General features: G+C 37.9%; 1 protein-coding gene across 1 annotated transcript; it reads left to right on the forward strand.

The window, feature by feature from the left end:
- Nucleotides 1–372: 372 nt before the first annotated feature.
- Sult6b1 (sulfotransferase family 6B member 1) lies at nucleotides 373–18,459 on the forward strand. The gene is made up of 7 exons (XM_047523582.1): nucleotides 373–571; nucleotides 1,760–1,872; nucleotides 5,630–5,719; nucleotides 9,156–9,282; nucleotides 13,233–13,327; nucleotides 16,338–16,494; nucleotides 18,329–18,459. The coding sequence occupies exons 1-7, from the start codon at nucleotides 373–375 to the stop codon at nucleotides 18,457–18,459; spliced, it is 912 nt and encodes a 303-aa protein (XP_047379538.1).
- Nucleotides 18,460–21,760: the final 3,301 nt, after the last annotated feature.

Raw genomic sequence — 21,760 nt, forward strand, 5'->3', positions numbered from 1 at the left:
CGTCCAAGAAGAAAAGTGGATTTCATTCCATGAATGGATAATAAGGCAACAGTATGCCTGATTCAACTAAATACCTATATGTTAGATATTCGATATCTATTAATCTTCTATTAGGAGATTTCGTTCTTTCACTGGGCAGGTTACCTAGATGGTAATGTAATCTGCCCTCAGAGTTAATATTGCCTGATCCCCAGGCTGGTTTGCACCTGTGGCTTTCCTTTTGTTGAGGATGAAATGTCAAAAGGGGAAGAGGTGGGTGGGAATTAAATGATGAATGGGAGGAGACTTTTATTTGAGCTCTTGAAAGACTCCATTAAAAGCAATCACTACACCTGGACAAGCACAGAGCGGATTCATTAGCAGGAATTCAGCATGGCAGATAAGTCCAAATTTATTGAGTACATTGATGACGCTTTAGAAAAATCAAAAGAAACTGCACTTTCTCGCTTATTCTTCACCTATCAGGGGATTCCTTACCCAGTTACCATGTGCACCTCAGAAACTTTCCAAGCGCTGGACACCTTTGAAGCCAGGAGCGATGACATTGTGCTAGCATCTTACCCAAAGTGTGGTAAATAACCAATCATTTCCTATAAGCGCATTTTTAACAATGGGTAGGTTGAGGGTGGGTGCAAGATAAAGTGGGACGAAGACAGTTTGTCCATGAAGCTGAATGGACGCCAGTGAGGAGGGGGTGTCCAAGAAGGCTAAATACACAGGTGGTAAGATCAAAAACTAGAATAGCTGGATTTTAAAAACCCCAGTGTCTGAAGGAAGAGGTCTGTTGTAGATGGCTCGGTGGATGATGGATGGTGGAAGTGGGTGGGGTGGGGGCTGCAAAGATGAAGCAGGAGGTGGGAAAGTCCAGTTGCCATGGAGCTCTGATAGTGCTAGAGATTGTCATCTTGATTTTTGACCAAAGCAAATGCGTGGCCGTTTCAGTAACTTATGTAATGATTTCCATGTCACCAGTTATTTTCCAGGATCAAACACGCATCCTCCAGTTTCTCAGATCATTCTTACAAAGGTCCTTTATCAATGGAGGATAAGATATAAGATATTAATTAAGAATCTAAATTACCCTATTTTACACCATCTACTTTAAAAAAAAAATCTTTTTAGTTGTTGATGGACCTTTATTTTATCCATTTATTCACACGTGGTGCTGAGAATCGAACCCAGTGCCTCACACGTGAGGCAAGTGCTCTACCACTGAGCCACAACACCAGCCCAAAATCTGCTTTTAATTCTTTGAACTGTTGCTTACTAAAGACAGCTTCATTTAATATTTCTTTTTCTTGTACCTACTGCTGTGTTTTTATAAAATCAAAATTTACACCCCCAGCACCATCAAAGAAAATAAATAAAATTATACTCTCTTGTGGAAAATGTTTGTTAATTTAAGGTAAAATAATACATGAGATATAATAAACAACCATTTCTAGAACATGACATTTTTCTATAAGGACATATTTTAGATTCAAAAAGAAGCATTAAAGGAGACATCTGAAAAATAAATTGTAAAATAAGTTGGATTTTACCCTAATATTAAGTAAATGCTGTTTTCTACAAGACCGTTTCTTTCTATAGCCCCAGCTATTTCAATCACTGAAGAACTAAATCTACCCATTGGGGAATGGTTATACATTTTCTTTTTTTCATGATACATTTTCATTTTTACCATGAATATACTAAGGTAACAAGCTTTTGTTTTATGTAGACTCCTTAATGAGCTTTTATTTTCTGGATTTTACTATAGGTTCAAATTGGATCCTTCATATCATCAGTGAATTAATATTTGCTGTTTCTAAAAAAAAATATGAATGTCCAGAATTCCCAGTTCTTGAATGTGGGGACTCAGAAAAATATCAGGTTAGTACCAATAGACTTTAAAGTTACAGAAAATTATCAAAGAAGGATTTCTTCCACTCTGGAGATTCTTCAGTGTCAAGTTCAGAAAGAATAATACTAACACCTGCTGCAATTTAGTGTGTGCTTGCCACATCCTCAGTACTTTCCAGGTATTATCTGATTTTATCTCAAAATAAACTTCGTCACCATTTCACAAAAGAAACAACTGTGTGAGATTTACCCAAGGTCAAGGGGCTAATAAGGGGCAGAGCCAAAATTTGAACCTGAGCTTTCTGATTTGAGCTCTTATAGACTACACTGTATAACTAACCATATTATTATTGCTATTTTAATGTAGTGGGGAAAGTAAATGAAGCAACCTCTGGAAAAGAACTGAAATCAAAAAAGCTTGACCGCTGAAGACAAGGGCAGGATGCTATAAGAATCCCTGGTCTTTTCCTCACAAGACATTGTTTTTTATTTCCCTATCTTAATTACGATCTGGTGTTTATGTGTGAGGGATGAGAAGGGACCAAGTGATAGCTCAGAGACTAAGCCACTGATGTGTATGAAGGTATTAACAACTCACCGTACCTGAAATTTCTCACTTTTCCAATACCGGGACTTGGGTGTGAGTCAGGATGTTTTGCTCCCTGACAGCCCAGGGAAGGAAAGAGAGTGGTAGGAGGGAGGATATACCTGAGAACCTTGGTGCTTAGACAGAACAGAAGTGAGGAGGAGCACCCTCTCCTTGCCCCTAGACACATCAGAATGCAGTGGGAAAGGTAGGCTGTATTTAAGGGGACCATGGCCTCAATCAAACTTCAGAAGTGTTCACCACCAAGCCTCCCACCAGGCAGAGAAAGCTGATCCTATGAAGAAAGTCACTGGATTGGAACTTTTGGAACAGCTTCTGGAAAGTGACTGAGACAAATACAAACCTTAAAAGTTCTAACCTAGGTGTCAGGAAGCCCATTTCCATGGATTGGGCCCAAGTAGCAGAAGTCATTGACTGGGGAGTGGGCCAGGGAGGTAAGTGCTGAGTCCTGGGTCTGGTTGGTGACCCAGGAACCTCAGGAGGCATCAGAAGGACTAGCAGCCACAGCAGGGCTGCAGGTCCCACACCTGGGAGGGTCATCTGCACTAAAGAACACTTGGTGGAGGCTCAGTCAGGACAGGCTCAGACATGCAGGCAGGATGGGTGGGTAGGAGCTTTAAGAAGCTTTTTCCTAGGTAAGAAATGGAGGAACCAATGAAAAGTCCCATTAACTTCTCTCATCCAGGTTCTTGCAAAACCTTTCCTCTTGGACTAGGCCCTGGGTTCAATCCTCAGCATCACAGAAAAAAAAAAAAAAAAAAAAAAAAAACCTTCCCCTAATGAGCATGCTTAACATCACCTTTGGAAATGACACTAACATTTGTCCAGCTTTCCAACTTCTCTTTTTAAAACTTATTATGTGGGTCACGGGTCATCTCATTTGTTATGCACCTTACCAATATAAACTTTCTTATTGTATTTGTTTATGTTATTACCTATCACTGAGATAAACAGGTTCTTCTTTTAATTGAAATAGGGTTTGGAATACTAACTCATAAATTCTCACATTTTTTCTGGTCCTCTAGGAAAGTCTATTTTAATTTCTAAACATGTGACCTCAAACAAATCTTGGTAACATAAACCATTTGTAAGTAGGGAATGTCCTGTGATGTTGCTTCCCAATATTGGGAAAATAATTTAAAAAAAAATTTTTTTTTGTAGTTGTAGATGGACATCATACCTTTATTTTATTTACTTATTTTTATGTGGTGCTAAGGATCAAACCCAATGCCTCCAATGGGCTAGGCAAGTGCTCTGCCACTGAACTACACGGCCTCAGCCTCTTGGGAAGAGTTTTGATTCCTGGTCAAGAATTTGACCTGCTAGGACTCACCTTTGAGCGTAAGCACCCAATATCCTTGGAACCTCTCTTTCTCAAGCAAAACCTGCTCTTCTTCCTTAGCCAGGGCTCTTTCTGTTTCACAGGCTCAATTAGTATTAACATAAAGCCAAGGGTTGCGTCTGTCTTTGGATCCTTGCATGCTAAATGTTAGCTTTGATTCCAAAAGGCAAAATTGTACTTCTGATTAAAAGAATTTCCAGCTTTAGTAAATTAGGTCTACAAGATTTTTTAAAGCCAAAGAAGTCTTATAGAAGCCGCATAATCCTAGCTCTAGAGTTTCCTGAAATGCTTTGACTCAGTGTAGTATTTTGGGTTTTGATATCCATGGTTCCTCAGAAATGATTTTTTTTCAGGTATTTTAAAAGACCTTTTTGTATCTTAATTGTGTTTTAAAAGATTTTTTTTTGTATCTTAATTGTGCTTTCATTATTTCTGGGAGCAAAGACACTCTTGTATACGATATGCCTTTTATCTTTACATGGAAGTCAGAAGATAAATTTCACTAAGTAATTCAATTTATGGAAAAGTTTTCTAGAATGCATATATTTCCTTAAACAAAATAATCTTTACATGGCATACTTTGGCTATATTATACATTTTCATGAACATAGTATTAGGTATTTATCTAGTTTTGTGACATTTAGCTGTCATTTTCCCCAGGGATATGTTTCTAATTCTTTAAATAACCTTCCTCTCTCTCATGTATCACAGTGTGATTTTTGGGGCCTGTGATTTAGTAGAAACAGTACTCTATCACTTAATCTAAAAATTACCCCCTGTGTGATTTTGCACAAAGCATTTACAATCTCAAATCCTGGGTCTTAATCTCTAAAATGGGGGTTTCAATATCTACTTGAAAGTATTGTGGTGAATGAATGCAAAAGTACTTCAAATACTAAAAAGTACAATTTGATGTAAATCAGATATGGTCACTACTAATCACCACTTGGACCCATGTTGTTGACTGAGTTTTCTTTTTTAAAATCTCATTTTTTTACCTCCCTTCTTGAGTTGAGATTTGTACTAAATTTTTACAGAAAAAAATAGCTATAAATGTCTAAATATCATTTTATCTCTTGAAAAAAGTAGGTACACTGTAGCCATAGCAAACAGAGTGACCTCTAAACATGTGGAACTAAAACATGAAGACTTAGTGTTGTCCCCCCGCACCCCACACCATGACATGTTCTAAAGGTCTGATTTTAAGTTAAAACCCTTTACCCTGGCAGATTAAGTAGAAACTTGATTTTCAAAAGTATCAATAGAGATAGATAATAGAAAAAGAATCAATCGCCTTATAGTTCTCATACTGACAAAAATTTCTTTTGTAATATATTTCTCAGATATTTAAGTAATTCTTTGGACTTTCAAATACTGTTGGGATATTTGCATGGAAATTTAGTTGGTAAAAAAAAACAGATCTAGATATTAAAAATGGATCTGCAGGAGCTGTGGAAAGACTTGAATATTTCCATTAAAAGACCTTGAATATAAAAAGCTCCAACTAAGTGTATTGCAAATTGTAAACTGTCTTGAACAAAAGAGATTTGTTATGATTGTAGAAACAAGTAAACCAAAAAGTTTTAAGTGATAAAAAACATTGGAAATTGGTAGGCAGGATCCAGCAAGGAACCTCAAGAGGAAAGTTCATTGATTTGCTTGCAGGGGGAGCAGGGGAGATGAAGAAGCAGTGGTAGTGGTGCTTGAAATTCCCATTTAAATACCACACCTGGGTGATTCACACCACACACACACATACACGCACACACACACACACACACGCACACATACACGCACACACACATGCGCTCTTTCATCTTACTGTGTATGTTTTTAAGAGAATGAAACAGTTTCCATCACCAAGGATTTTGACAACTCACCTCCATTATGACAAATTACCTGGGTCCATCCTGGAACATAGAGTCAAGGTGAGTGTTCCTTCCTCCTGGTATTTGAATTTGCAATTTTTATATTTAGATATTGGCTGAGGTTTTTTTTTCTTTGTTTTTATTGCAATGCGGGAGAGGAACCCAAAGTCTTGCATATGTCTGAAAAGCATTTTACCATTGAGTTACACCCAGTAGAAAATAGCTTTTTGAGGTACATGATGAATTTACTCCTCATCATAGAATGTTAATAATCATAATGTGGGATTTACTATTTCTTTTGCTGTTGTTTCTTTCTTCAGATATATTTGCTATGGTTACGTTCAAATCAAATACATTTTTTACTAGAATATTAAGACATACATAGAATGAAAGGTGTAGTATTTTGTAATCTGTTTTATACAATTAATAAATTTCAGAACCCCAACAGAATATTTACAGAGTTAAACAAAATAATTCAGCCTAGTAATATGAGCAGAATTTCTCTTTTTGTTCTTTCTGGTAAGCACTGCTTGCCTGAGATCTGAAATATTTTATTTCTGCATTTCACACATAATAACAAACTTCATGTCATGCCTGCAGAATTACTGGTGCTTTGGCTACTGTGATGATTTGTTGAAAAATCTTGTTTCGTTAATCTATTTCTTATCATTATTAGTTCTTACCCAGTCCTTTTTGTTTTCTGTTCCCTGGTTTCCACCCACCCCATTCCTTTTTCTCAGTGCCTCTTTTCTCTGTCTCAGAAGGGAAGGATTGGAGTGAGTTAAAATCAAGATTTAAACTCTTGAATGCCACAAAGAAGAATGGAAAATAGTGAAGAAATGGCAAAGACAGGAAAAGAAAACAGCCAAATTTAAACTGTCAATGGTGAGGGGCTGGAGGAATAGAACAGGAAGGAAGAGTAGGAAGGAGAACATTATGGAAGTCGGGACTAGAATTAGCCTCCTCCTGACCACCATACAAGAATCCTAGGAACCTAGAATTGGAAAATACCTTAAAAATGATCTACTCTATTCCCACTGGGTTAATTGCGCTAAGTGACTGGATCAAGATTGAGCACTTCTGATGAAAAGTCCTCTATCCCCTCAGTCAGCTTTGTACAGCTCTGTAAAACAGTTTTTCCTTATGTTGAGAATCTACAAAATTGGAAATAATACTTTAACATACCATTTTTTGTTTAGTGCAGTTAACATAATCACAAATCTAGACAGTTTTTTTTTCTCTTAATGTTTTTATACAAACAGAGTTGAAGTAATTCATAATGCATTTGGCCACTTTTTTTTTTTTTCTTTTTTGGAGGGGGCCTTTACTGAACCCAGGGTTTGCTCACTCTACCACTGAGCTACATTCCCAGCCCTTTTTTACTTTTTTAAAAATTTGAGTCAGGTCTTGTCAAGTTGGGGAGGAACCTGACCTTGAACTCGCAATCCTCCTGCCTCAGCCTCCAGAATAGCTGAGATTACAGATGTGCAGCACTGCACCTTGCAGAGTGACACTTAAAAAAGAATACCAGGGCAAGAAAAGAGCAAGAGAGGGCTGGGGATATGGCTCAGTTGGTATGGTGCTCGCCTCACAAACACAAGGCCCTGGGTTCAATCCTTGGCACCACAAAAAAAAAAAAAAAAAAAAAAAAAAAAAAAAAAAAGCAAGGGATGGGTTAAGAGGTGGATGCTGGGGATTGGTCCACGTGCCAGCCCGTTGACTCTCCCAATTCAAGTTCCTGTCTTTGTGAAATTATGAATTACTGCAAACCAGAGTGTTCAACAAGTGGTACTTAGATCCTCAGACATAAAAACCTTCAAATGACAAGAGTGTACTAAATTTGGATTGGGGGTAGGATAAGCTTTAAATAAGAGCACAAGTCAAGACTCAAGTCCATTTATCCCTATTCAATTTTACCCCGTCCTGGCTGCACACATTGGCACACCTTCTTTTAATCTCTGCTACTTAGGAGGCTGAAACTGGAGGAATGCAAGTTTAAGGTCCCTAGATAACTTAGCAAGACCCTGCTAAAATTAAAAAAAAAAAAATTAAAAGAACTGGGGGTATAGCTCAGTGGGAGAGCGCTTGCCTAGCATGTGCAAGAGCCCGGGTTGATCCCCTGCATGGGAAAAAATTTTCCCCAGTAAGGGGATTAAACCCGGGGCCTGGAACATGCTAGGCAGGCACTCTAACACTGAGTCACACCCCCCAGCCCTGGGGGGGGCGGATATTTATAGTATTAGCATTTGTTCATTTTTTTAGAAGCACAAAATATTTGGGAATCCCATTTCCCTCTCAGTTTCATGTCATCTACTAATTTGATCAAATAACTCCTAATCTTTTTATCAATCACCCATTAAGTTGTTAACTATGGTCCTCTCGGAATTAAAAAAAAAAAATTCAGATAGGTTTATATTCATTAATGATTTAGCTTCCTTTCCACTTGAGTCCCTGGTCAGCTTTATCTGCCTAACTGCTCCTGCTTCCCGCTTGCATTCTCCTATTTTTCATATAAGCAATCAAAAGCAATTCAGTCTACTAACCTAGAAACCACATCCAAAAACTCTGGCTGTCAGCAGTGCCCTGATCTGAGAGGACCCAGGTTGCCCCCTGCTGATTACTGCCTCCTCCTTCATGTGGCCTTGAATCTATCCAGCCAGTTGGAGAAACTGCCCACACAGAGGTCAGAATCGCAATCTGAACTTTGCGCCATCCGTGTCTCCTGCACGTTCTGTAAGTGAAATGACCGCTGCCTGTTTCTAGTCACCTGAGCTCTTCTGTGTTACCTGAGAGTCCCCAGAGTTCACTAACATGCTCAGTAATCTCCAGAATCCTCAGTGTGAAACACAAAGCGTCAGACTGGGAGACCAGAACGCACCTGGAGCTGCCAGGCACCCTCCTGCAATCTTTCAATTCTCTTCAGTTTCAATTTACTCTTCAATGTTTGCTCTTCAATGTTTATTTCACATTTTTTCATACAAAGGAACACTCGCATCATCAGAGAAGACAGAAGGTGGGACTTGAGAGGTTCTGCTTCTTCTATGTCGCCATCTCCCACAAACCCCATTCCTTGGTCCCCAGACAATGGGCCTTGCCATTCTCTGATCTTCTCCACGGGCTCTAACCTTATTTTCATGGTCTTTAAAGTTATTTTGCAATTTTAATTTTATTGGGGGCTTAGCCTTTCACATAGTACTCTTGTGACTCTTCCGGTGCCCGAGTTCTGTTTTCCTTATTTCTCTCTTCTGCACGCATCTTTTTACTGTCTGAAGTCATCATCAGCCAAAGCCCTCCACGACTACATCCCTCTTCCTTGTCTTTCTCGTTCTTCCTCCCCTCTGCCCGGGCTTCCCCATCTGCCACTTTCTTTCTTTCTCTCTCTGTTAACACAATTGTGCAAAATATACCTCTGGACACAATGACGCTGCTTACCCTTTCGCTTTTCCAACGTCCAAAACATAGACTTAAATAAATTAACTTGGTTTTCACTCCCCAGATATTGGTGATATTTCGAAACCCTAAAGATACGGCAGTATCTTTTTTCCATTTCCACAATGATGTCCCTGATATTCCAAGTTATGCCTCTTGGGATGAGTTCTTCAGACAGTTCATGAAAGGACAAGGTATGGCTATTGGTAAAAGAATCCTTCTTACTTCAGCTGATGACCACCTCAATATGAAAATTCAAAGGTGTTTTAGAGTAAAAAGGAAAGTTTTAGGTAGATCCAGGAACTAAAAAGTTGCATTGAAATTATAGCACCACTAGTGCTATAAAACTTGCTGGGCATCAAGTAATTACAATGCATTACTGATTTTAAAATAATCTGACAATTCATATGTTGACTAGGAATATTGAATGACTCTGGAACAGGTGTGGGACAAAGGTCTTTGATGAAGTCCTGTAAAAAAGCATTTCTAGTTACAGTTCCTTAACACTATGTAAACACAATGATAAAAATCAAAAGAGACTCTTAAAAAATCCTGACTCAGAGCAGTCATTCCTAAGACATTTGTTGCCAGAAAATTTTTGTTAGAAGGTGGTGATGTTTTACCCTCTGGTCATTTATAACCACAGTTTTGTAAGTGTCTACTAATGCTTCATGCACTAAATTAGGTGTTCTTATATGCATAATTTCTAAGACTCATAACAGCCGCGTGTGGTGGCACATGCCTGGAATCCCAGCGGCTCAGGGGGCTGAGGCAGGAAGATCATGAGTTCAAAGCCAGCCTCAGCAAAAGCGAAGTGCTAAGCAACTCAGTGCAAACCTGTCTCTAAATAAAATACAAAATAGGGCTGGGGATGTGGCACAGTGGTCGAGTGTCCCTGAGTGCAATCCCGGTACCAAACAAAAGCCTCATAACAAACCATGAGCAAGGCCCTGCGCACAGATGGTGAAACTAATCAAAAAATGTAAATCATTTGCCTGCGGTGCCTCTACTTATAAGTGGCTCTGATTCTACTTCTATGAGTATAGTGGTCATGGAACAGTAAATACTTTCATTAATTAGAGACTCTTTTGAGTCTTTGTAGTGTAGTAAAAGGAAGAGTTGACACCAGATGACCCTAGGGGAAAAGAGTTGTCAGTTCACTCTAGAGAACCACTTTCCTTTTTTTCTTTTTCTTGTTTTTCAGTACTGGGGATAGAACCCAGAGGCCCTCTACCACTGAGCCCCAGCCCCCAGCCCTTGTTTATTTTGAGACAGGACCTCACTAAGTTGCTAAGGCTGGCCTCAATTATGTGATCCTCCTCCCTTAGCCTCCTGAGTAGCTGGGAATGCAGGCATGCACCACAACATTACACACACACACACACACACACACACACACAGTGAAATGATAATTATGGTCAAGCACATTAACACATGCATCATATTACATAGCTATGTATATAAGCATGTGGAGAAAGCACCCAGAATCTACTCTCCTAGCAGATTTTCAGTATACGGTATTTTTAACAATATAGTCCTTATGCTGTACACTAGATCTCTAGACTTGTTCATAACTGAATAATTCAAAACTGCATACCTACAAGTTTGTACCCTCTGACTTACACCTTCCCATTACCTCCCCTTCTCCACACCTGGAAAACACCATCCTATTCTCTGTTTCTATGTACTCAACTTTTTTTTAGGGTCTACATTTAAGTGAGATAATGTAGGTTGGTTTTTTTGTTTGTTTGTTTGTTTGTTTGTTTCCTGTATCTGGTTTCTTTCAGTTAGCAAAATGCTCTCCAGTTTCATTCATATTGTCACAAATGACAGTATGTCTTTCTTTTTAAGGACTGAATAATATATATATAAATGTATATTACATGTATATATTACACACACACACACCACCTAAAAGGACTTCTTTGAAAGGTGATTGGCACAGCAAATGCCACAACATCCCACCTGTGTGAACACCAGCTCAGTGATGGCTCCCAAGCAAAGGTTGAATATTGCAACTGGGGAGAGCAGGAAGAAAAGCCCATAGAAGGTACAGATACAGCACCCTTAAGAATGCTTTGCTTAGAAGTTGTGACCGTGTTCACACATTATAGCTACTGTGTCAGGTGACTTTCAATAAGCTTCCTACAAGGGAAGTTCGAAAGGGGATTCACTAGTAAGATGAAGATTTAAGGCATTCCACGTCTACCTTTTTGTATTGGTAAATGACCTTTTATAGAATTGTGAAGCCATTTTTTTCCCCCTCTCTTAATATCAGAGAAAAATGGGGGAGTGTGAATGGAGGAACTTTGGATTGGGGAGAGGGGAGTGAGGGCAGGGACTGGGGCAGGGAGTAGGAAAGATGGTGGAATGAGATTGACATCATTACCCTAGGTTCTTGTATGATTGTATGAAAGGTGTGACTCTACATCATGTACAACCAGAGAAATGAATAGTTGTGTTCCATATATGTACAATGAATCGAAATGCATTCTGCTGTCATGTATAACTAATTAGAACAAATAAAAAATTTAAAAAATCATATAAAAGTGTATAACTGACTTGAGAATTCTTTCTCTGCTTTTCAATTTTACCAGTTATTTTCCCCTCAGAGCCTTAACAATTTTATTACTTTTTACTTACTTGATAAAAATTGCACAGTTTTTGTTTAGATACTCAAAGTTGCTCAGTCAGATAAATTTCCAAGGCTATTATTTTATAAGTAAAATATTTTCCTTAATAAAGAAATTCCAAGAAAAGAATTTTTCTCATGTTGTTCCACATAGCTAATTGGCAGACCAGAAAATTATATCACCTTATTTTGGTTTAATACTAATAAAACATACCTTACGAACTCAAAAAACAACAAAAAGGACATCTTGTTTTATCTAATAACTCTTCACTAAGATGTACAGATGCAATTAAGGCAAACCTGAAATGTCACTCAGTTAACACGCAAGAGAACACCAGTGACAAGAAATTTATTAGCAGTGGGATAATCTATTTTAGGGAAACTTTGTCACCCTATCCATTCTCTCAGCCTTATTAGTTGACTGGCAGTGGTAACACGTGGCCGTGATAACTTGGATAGAAGCTCTGCCTTGCAAATTCTTAAATCCAACTTATAGAGGCAATTGGATGTACTGGAAACATCAGATTTGGAATGAGAAGGTCTGGATTGGGCTTCATCACTTATTATATAATAATCTTTAAGATTGGACAAATTACTATAGCTACCACTTACTGAGAAGTTACTACATGTAAGAGGTACTATGACAAAACCCAGTATTTAACTTTAATTCTCACTTTAATTATCAAGGATAATACTTATTATCCCCATCTCATAATGAAGGAAGTAGAGGCATAGCAAGGTCACACAGCCATTAAATAGTAGAGCTCAAATGTAAACCCAGGTTCATACGACTTTATACCTGTGTGATGTAGGCAAGACATTTGATCTCTTTGAACTTTGTCCTCCTTAACTGTAAAGATACATATTCAGTCTTCAGGAGGTAAGACAGTATAGAGAATTCTGTTTCCAACTTTTCTACCTCCCTTAAGCAATACCAGTTCTGTTGTCAGACTGACTGAATGACAGCAACACTGCAGTGTAGTAATAGTGTGGTCTTAAAGTGGTTACTTATCTTCCCCCTGATTCTATTTCCCCAGCAACAAAATGTGCATAAAAATTGTACCTATGACCCTGAGTGACTTTATACTTGACATTCTTCTTTGTTGGTGGCGGTGCTGGGGATATTGAGTTGAAATGTCAGTAGTGTAATTGTAGAACTAAATTTTTAATACTACTTAATTTTAATTACTTGAAATTTAAATTTAAAAAGGATATTCAACTCAGTTGTTTCAAAACATTTAACTAAGTTTTTTTATACACTGAATATATAAACATGCTTTTTCAACTTTAAGTTTTATGAAAAATAAATATGCATAAGTATTGACAATAAAAAATTAGCATTTAAATTGAGATTCTGTATATATGTAAAATACCCACCAGCTTTTGAAGATCAGAATATAAAAAAAAATGCATAATGCTTTATTAATAATTTTAGGGCATCAATTAACTATTGTTTTTACCTCAGTTTTATAAAATTCTCTATGTATGAAGTCTCTTTCCCTATGTTTTTAGTTTCTTGGGGAAGCTATTTTGATTTTGCAATCAATTGGAACCAACACCTAGATGATGAAAATGTTAAGTTCATACTATATGAAGACCTGAAAGAGGTAAGACTGTGCTCATTGATATTCTAGAACAAGACTTACTAAAAGTTACAACGTGCAGTACATACTTAACCAGTTCTGGTTGTATGATCAAATATGGTATTCAATTTTAAAATATTCCAAATATGCAACACATTACTAGAGAACATCCAACCATACAAAAACCCTTCAGTTGTTACTTAATAGAAACAAAACAACCCTTAATGACTTAATAGCATCTATTTATTCTCCCTTCATGATAGTTCAAATTAGTAATGGAAAAAACATTAGGTGTTAGTTGATTTAATTGAGCATGCATTGGATTGAGAATTGATTTTTTTCAGCTTATGTTATTTTTATTTATTTGTTTATTTTTGCTGTGCTAGGGATTGAACTCAGGGGTACTTTACCACAAAATAACATCCCCAGCCCTTTTTTAATTTTTATTTTGAGATAGGGTCTTGCTAGGTTGCCCAGGCTGGCCTGGTGGGTAGCTGGGATTATAGGCATGCACCAGTTAGTGTTATTTTTAAAAAACTGTTTACTCACTTAACATTGTTTTAGGCCTGGGTGATACATCAATCTCAGGTCACACGAAGTTCATTGCTTTCAAGGAGCCTACATTCTAGCTGGAGAAGGCAGGCAGACAGAATGATAAACAATAAATACAATGAAACTGAAAATGTAAGTAGCATGTGGGAAAAAAGAACCCACATAACCAGTTAAGAAAGACTGTAAGTGCCAGCGGGTGGGGGATTAGAAGGCTGCCCAACTCCCAGTATAAAATAGGGTGGTCCGGGGAGTTCCTATAAGGGATGTGATCTGAACAAAGATGGGAAGGAGGTAAGGGAGTGAGCCAAATAGGTCGTGGAAGAGCATTACCAGCAGAGGAAATCAACCACAGCAGCATCCCTGATGGAGGTGGCCCTGATGTGGTTAAGGTACAGCAAAAAGGCAGTCGTGCCTGGGCCAGGAGGAGAGAACCAAGCGAGAGCAGCCAGTGAGGGCGGAGTTAAAGCATCAGGATGGAGGGTAAGATGGCCAACCATTGAACAGACTCTTGCTTTCACTCTGGATGAAATGGGAAACCAGTGTAATATTGGAACAAAGGAGAGGGGCTGATGTGCTTTTAACAGGATCATTCTGGCTGGTGTGTGAGAATGGATTGGGGCAAAGATAGTGCAGAGAAACCTATGAAGAGGCTACAGTCCTAATTCAGGCAAGGGAAGATGGAAACTCAGCCAGGTAGGGGACAGGACAGGGCAGGGCAGGTAGGAGAAGTGGTTAAATTTTGGATAAACGTTGAAGGAAGGGTCAATAGTATTTTCTGGCGGATTGGATGAAAGGGAAGGTCTGGAGAGAAAGAGAAGTCAAATAAAACTCCAATATTATTGACTTGACCAACAGAGAGGATTGAGTTGCCACTCACTTGAGTCGGAGATGGATTGGTGAAGCCGGGCTGTGGGGAAAATCAGAAGTTTTGTTTTGGGCATGGTAAGTTTAAGTAAGATGGTTATTAGTCAGTTTAATGAAAAGGTCAAGTAGGCAGTTGAGTATAAAAGTCTTGAACACAGAGTTGTGAGCTGTTGATAAAATTTGGGCATGATAGATGGCATTTAAGGCATGAGATTTCATACCTAGGTGTAGAAAGAGAAAAGAGAAGATGACCAAGAACTGAACCCTGGAGATGGCTGATATAAAGAATTTGAGATGAAGAGGGATCAGTAAAGGAGACTGAGAAGGAGCAGTTAGGTAGGAGGGAAACCAGAGTCCTGGATCCTCAAGGAAGAAAGTGTGCCAAAGGGAAGGGAGTGGTTCAAATGTTCCCTAATTTGAGTTCACGTTATTTTCCTGAGATATTCTTATCAAAAGCACATGCAAGTTAATCCACCCTTTCTGTTTATGTGATGTATTTATATAATATGGAAGACATTTTTAAGTTAGTCTTTTTTCCCCCTTTAGAATTATGCTTCTGAAACTTGTGCTCCATAGAGTATCAGTGTTGCCCCAGACGTTAGTATTTCCTTCCTGGGAGTTGGAAGGAGGCTGTCTGTATAAACAGATCTGGGAAGTGCTATGTTACATAGCCAGCTCCTATGGAGAGTCACACTGTACATCAGTATGTTAAAGGCTCTGAGAGAGCCTAAAGAAAAAAATCTTGCATTCGTTCAGCGAAAGAATTTTAAACTAATTTGACTTCCACCCATTGCTCTTCTTTTTTTTTTTTCCTCATGAAACATCCATAGCTGTCTCAAAGCACATTATTTTGTGTAGAATACAGTTTAAAAACCTGTTCTAGAATATTTATGAATTTACATTAGTCAGTGTTGGGTGGTTCAAGATTTACATGGTTGGTTAGATAAGATCAATTTCAAGATTCCTTCAAAGTTTTTCCTTTTTTTTTTTTTTTTTCTGGTTCTGGGGATTGAACCTAGGGGCACCTCAACCACCTGATTACATCCCCAGCCCTTTTATTTTTAATTTTGAGACAGGATCTTGCTAAATTTCTGAGGCCTGCCTCACACATTTGCCATCCTCCTGCCTCAGTTCCTTCAGTCAATGCCATTCCAGGCATGTATCACAGTGTCCAGCTCCAAGCTTTTATGACTTTAAATATTAGAGTTTCTTGGTGGAATTAAACATTAAATATAAAGAGGATTCTAAAGAAAGAATTTGAATAAACTCATACAAATACATTTGTTTCCTCAGGTAGCCTAACTAAGCAGGTACTTTTTAATACAATGGATATCATCCTAGATAAAATATCATCCTCCCTAATTAATGGTACTATCATTATTTATATTCTAAATAGTATTTTCTAGTTCAATGAGTGTCATAAATTGAAACTATAATCAATATAGAATATCTTATAGTGATATCTTGAATACTTATTGTATAAAAGTATCCAAGAAATCTAAAGAGAGAAGCAAATGAACGAGGGAGTTAGACTTAATAAATCCACTCCAAGAGTCTCTCTTTGTGCCACTTTAATTCCCATGGAAAAATATTTATCCTTTAAATTTTTTATTTTCAGAATCTGACCGCTGGAATAAAACAAATCGCTGAGTTCTTTGGATTCTCTGTAACTGGGGAACAGATTCAAACCATCTCAGCCCAGAGTACCTTCCAAGCAATGCGAGAAAAATCTCAGGAAACACATGGTGCTGTTGGCCCATTCCTGTTCCGCAAAGGTAAACTTGTTTGCATTTCCAGAGTATCGTGTCCCTTAAGGAATAACTTTACTCATAATAGGTGATCCGAAAAACTTCATCTTAAATAAGACAGTTGTACTTTCCTCTTCCACCATAGGAAGTCGGGAATAGGCAGTGCAGAGCTGTAAGTGGCAGCTCCACAAGACATTTTATTGTACCAAGTGCCATATGCCTTTCTTCTTGTCTCCTTGTGATGACAAAGAGAGCCTCTGTACTCCACCATTACATTCAAAATCCAGGCAGGTTAAAGGGACTGGCATGGGAAACAATCAAGCACATTATCTGATGAGCCCCCTTTAAAAACAGCTTTCTGGAGGCCCCGTTTAGGGACTGCTTACATTTCGTTGATCACCTCTCTCTCTGCAGCAGTAGTTGGAAATGTGATTTTTTTTAAAGAAAACCTGGGCACATTGTTACCCAATTAGAATCAGGATTTTGTTTAAATGGAAGAAGAAGAAAATGGGTGTTGGAGAGACAACCAGGTGTCCCTGACACAGATGATTTTATTTAGTTTCATCAAAGTACTCTAAATTCTTGTGGAAGTGAGTGGTTATATAGCATAGGAATTGCCAGTTTTATTTTTTATTTTTTTATTTTTGCATATCTAATGGAAATTTGTTATTACAAGATTTAAAGGCATCACATATACCAGCAAGGACACCTGCTAACATTGGGCCTTAATCATGCATTAAACATATTGGGATCAAATTTCATAACAAAAAGGATATGAAATCCCTAACCTTACAAATGTAGAAAAGGAGCCAAAGCTATTACTTTTCCTTCATCACATAGCTAATAATCAATGGAGGCAGGAATAGAGCTTCCTTTACATTACTACGCTTTTTCATTTGAAGATCCATTTTAAAAATGCAGTATGAACAGAACATTGAACACAAACCTGACTTTGGTCTGATTCCCAGCTACTTCTACTTGTATGCCTTATTAGCTTTAAGGAGGAGAAGAAATGAATCTTTCTATACGTTGTTCATCAAATACTATTCAGGATAGAAAAATTCTAATGTCAATAAAGTAATAGTTTTAAGTATTTCTGATGTTCCTTATAGAAAATTCAGACAATACAAAAATATGTGGAAAAGCATTAAAATAAAACGCAAAACCATTTCCAAATGTCATCAGAACTTTAAATTCTCTCATTAGATGCACATTTTCTCTCAGCCTTATTCTGTTTGCATTTTATATAGTTGACATCTGTAAACAGTTTGGGGTTTTATTTCATTTCCTTAATATGTCATAAGCCTTTCCTTGTGTCATTAAATTCACTGTATTAACATATACTTCAATGTTTATGTAACGAAGAACTTACAATTTCACCACAAACCATTAAAAGATTCTAAAGACAGAAATAACATAGCCTCATGTCAGGCAAAAATTATTAAATTTTTGCAAAATTTTCAGTATCTGATGTCTTAACCAAAACTTGATGTAAGATGCTAACTTTTCAGAGGATATTTAAAGTATTTAAAAGACTATAGAGAATAAAAAAAATTCTCAAAAAGTGGAATTTTAGATCCCAGATATTGGGAGAGGAGTGGGGGTGGGAGATCACTGAGGGTGAGTCTTCCCTCTGCAGTGATGTCACACCGTCATGGAGGAACACCAGTGGATAGTGTTCATGTTACAGGGAAAATTACATTAGTCTTTAAAGCTGTCTAACTTTTTCATGTGTTCATTTTCACATTCCAAAGTGAAATAGTGCATGCACAAAATGGTAAAATCAAGGAGGACATGTCTTACAAATCAAGAAAAAATATTCTAACAGACATCTGAATCTACCATGCTTTGTGTGTTGCAGGTGAAGTTGGTGATTGGAAAAATTTGTTCAGTGAAACTCAGAACCAGGAAATGGATGAAAAATTCAAAGAGCTTTTAACAGGCACTTCCTTGGGAGCAAAAATGAAATATGAGTCATATTGCCAGGCTTGATTCTGGCCAAGTCAGCAGGCCTGAATGTTTTGTTTTTCCTTTGTCATAATTGAATTTAAATAATCATGTAAAAATTCAGTCAAAAAATCAAATAATGTTAATTAGATAACATTTAAATCTGAATAATGCAAATTCAATAATAATGATAACATCTTAAGTTTTTGAGCACAAATTTAAGTTTGTTCACCTTTTCAAAGAAAGAGCTCACTTATCTGTCCTAAAAGGGCACTATTGTTAATGTGTTATACTGGGATTTTAACTTCCCGTGTGCTCTGAGTTCATAAAAGAGCATTAGTAGATACTATCAGAGATGTGCCTGGATCTGGGTTTGAGCATAGATGAAGAAGTCTTCACATGATGCACCATGCTTTGTATTTTCCTTATAATTACTCTTACGGTTTCTCACTATGGATCATAGCACTGGTAGTGGCTATCTTCAACTTACTGTTGGGGAAAATTTAATTCTGACTCTGTATTGACTCTGTAGTTGAATAAATCATGTTACATTTGATTCAAGAAAAATGCACTGCTCAACCACTCTGGGTAACCACTGCAGAAGGCTGTCAAGGGACTTTATTTTTCTACTGAGTACAATTTTTTATTCAAAGTTAAAGGTAAGAGATTGGGTTATTCTACCATAAAGGCTTTTCTTCCACAAAGCCCCAAGAAGTCTTATGGAACTAAGAGGTGATAGAGAATATTATAAAAATAATCTTCTGTTTGATACTTCCCAACCTCTTAATAATCTTTATTGTTTACAATGGAGCCCATTGCACTATAAAATTAAATTATGAGCAATTATAAAAAGAATGATTCATAGAAATGTCAAGTAAAATTGTTTTGAGAAAGAGTGTAAGATTACAATTTCTGGAGGTATGGCAAATTAGATAAACAGAAAACCCTCCTCTTGAAACACCAAAAAATGTTGGATAAAAGTTCTTTAAAACTCTTTATATGCATAACTTATCTCCCTATAAAGTAAACAGATCATCAAAGACCCAGAGCAAAGAAGGAGCAGAGAAACAGAGCAATTAAGAATCAGGGATGACACTGAGGAACTTGTAGTAATAAAGACACTTGAGTTTTAATACCCAAGCCCACATGATTAGGGCAAGAGGGTGTTGGGACTAATGACACGTTAACTAACTCAGGCTGACTCCTTACTCCCTGGTGAGTGAGCAAAATCAAGGCTCAAAGGCGGTTTCAAAGGTTCATGACGATAAATCGGACCACCGTCAGGGATTGGTTAACAACAGTTCCGCAAATCAGCTCATGCTTGCCATATAGTCCTATGGGACTGCGTGAACCCCCCATGCCTTGCTGACCTTTAAGCTGATTGGTTCCCGCCTAGCCTTCACCCTACATAAAAGCTGTGCAATTTCCTCAATAAATGAGTTCCTGCTGTGACGGGTCTCCCTGACTCGTCTGATTGTCCTCCGCCCGGAGGGCAGGGAGCGGGTGGTCAGCGGGCCCTACCTATCCTGGTCTGACCTTGTTGGGGAGTGTCCCCTTCCCTTGTCGCTGGTCGAGAAGAGCAAGGGGGCTTAAGACCCCGACAAGAGGGGACAAAAAGAAGAGTAGAATGAAATAAAGCCACCAAACCAACCCATGCATGTCAGGAAACATCACATATAACAGAGATGACATTGCACATCAAAGAAAGAAATTAAACTCTTTAACATTTGGTGCTAAGGCAGTTGGTTATGATATAGCGGAAACAGAATAAGCAGAGCTTGGTGGCCCATACCTGTAATCCCAGGAACTCAGGAGGCTAAGGCAAGAAGATCTCAAGTTCAAGGCCAGGCTCAATAGCTTAGTGAGGTCCTTAGCAACTTAGTGAGACCCTGTCTCAAAGAAAAATAAAAAATAAAAAGGGCAGTGGTTGTGGCTCAGTGGTAAAAGTGCCTCTGGGTTCAATCCCCAGTAACCCTCCCCCAAATCAAATCCTTACTTGTACATCATTCACAAAATTCCTTGTGAATCAAATACTTTTATGTTTAAAGAAAGATTTTTAAAAATTGTTTTTTTGATACTGGGGATTGAACCCAGGGGTGCTTTACCACTGAGCTACATTCCCTGCCCTTTTTATTTTTCATTTTTAGACAGAGTCTCTCTAAGTTGCCCAGGCTGGCCTTGAACGTGGATCCTCCTGCCTTAGCCTTCCAAATAGCTGGAATTACAGGCATGCATCACCACCCAGAAAAATAGTAAGTTTGTAGAAGCAAATATAAGATAATGATATTTTTATGACCACAGGATAGGATTTTTTAAATAAGAAGAAAAAGCATTGATAAAAAGGAAACCACTTGGAATTTATGGCTCCATTAAAATTTAAAGCCTCTGTTATGCAGCCTCTTTCTTTCTCTCTTTCTCTCTCTCCTCTCTCTCTCTCTCATCTCTCTCTCTCTCTCTCTCTATTTCTTTGTGCTGGAGAATCAAACCCTGCCCTCACACAGGCTAGGCAAGTGCTCAACCACTAAGATACACGGAATAAAATTCCACAAGGACAGTGCAGAACCCCATCAAGACAGGGAGAAGACCACTGGAAAGCAGGAAGCCAGAGAATTTTCCTGGCCCTCATTCAGAGGAATAGTCTGTGTTCCCATCAAAGTGAAGAGAGTTTAGGGCACTGGGTGGGTTCCTCAGCATGATCAGACCTTAATAACCAGCTCAATTAGCCCTAAATTAGTTCTAGACCTGCCATAACAGATTAAAGACAAGCTTTAAAAGGATTGAAATGAACTCAAGTAACTTAACGATTTGACAGTTGGCAAAAATACCAACAGCTACCTGCAAAAAATCCAACATTTTTTAAACAGGAGTTTGGTTTCCAAAACAGAACCCTCAACACCATGTCTGCCATCTAAGATTTTTCAGGCATACAAAGACGTAGAAAAACATGATGTATAACCAAAAATAAAAGCAATTAATAAAAACAAACAAGTGAATGACATGAAGGAATTAGCAGACAGAGAATCTGAAAGAAGGCTGGGGATGTAGCATGCCCAAGGCTTTGGGTTCAATCTCCAGCACCACACACACACACTTACTCAGATTAAAAGAACTAGTGTACACTTTATAAATGGAAGTTCTGGAGGTGAAAAACCACAATATCTGAAATGGAAGCTATACTGGAAGAATAAACAGTAGATTAGAGTACAAAGAAGAAAAGACTAGGGGATTTGAACACATACCAACAGAAAATAAGCTAGATAAAGACAGACAAAAAGACTACAAAAAACGTGAACAGAATTGCAGCGAACTTCTGGGACAATATAAAGCAAATACACATGCATTTGGA

This window comes from Sciurus carolinensis, chromosome 13, assembly GCF_902686445.1.
Source record: "Sciurus carolinensis chromosome 13, mSciCar1.2, whole genome shotgun sequence".
NCBI lineage: Eukaryota > Metazoa > Chordata > Mammalia > Rodentia > Sciuridae > Sciurus > Sciurus carolinensis.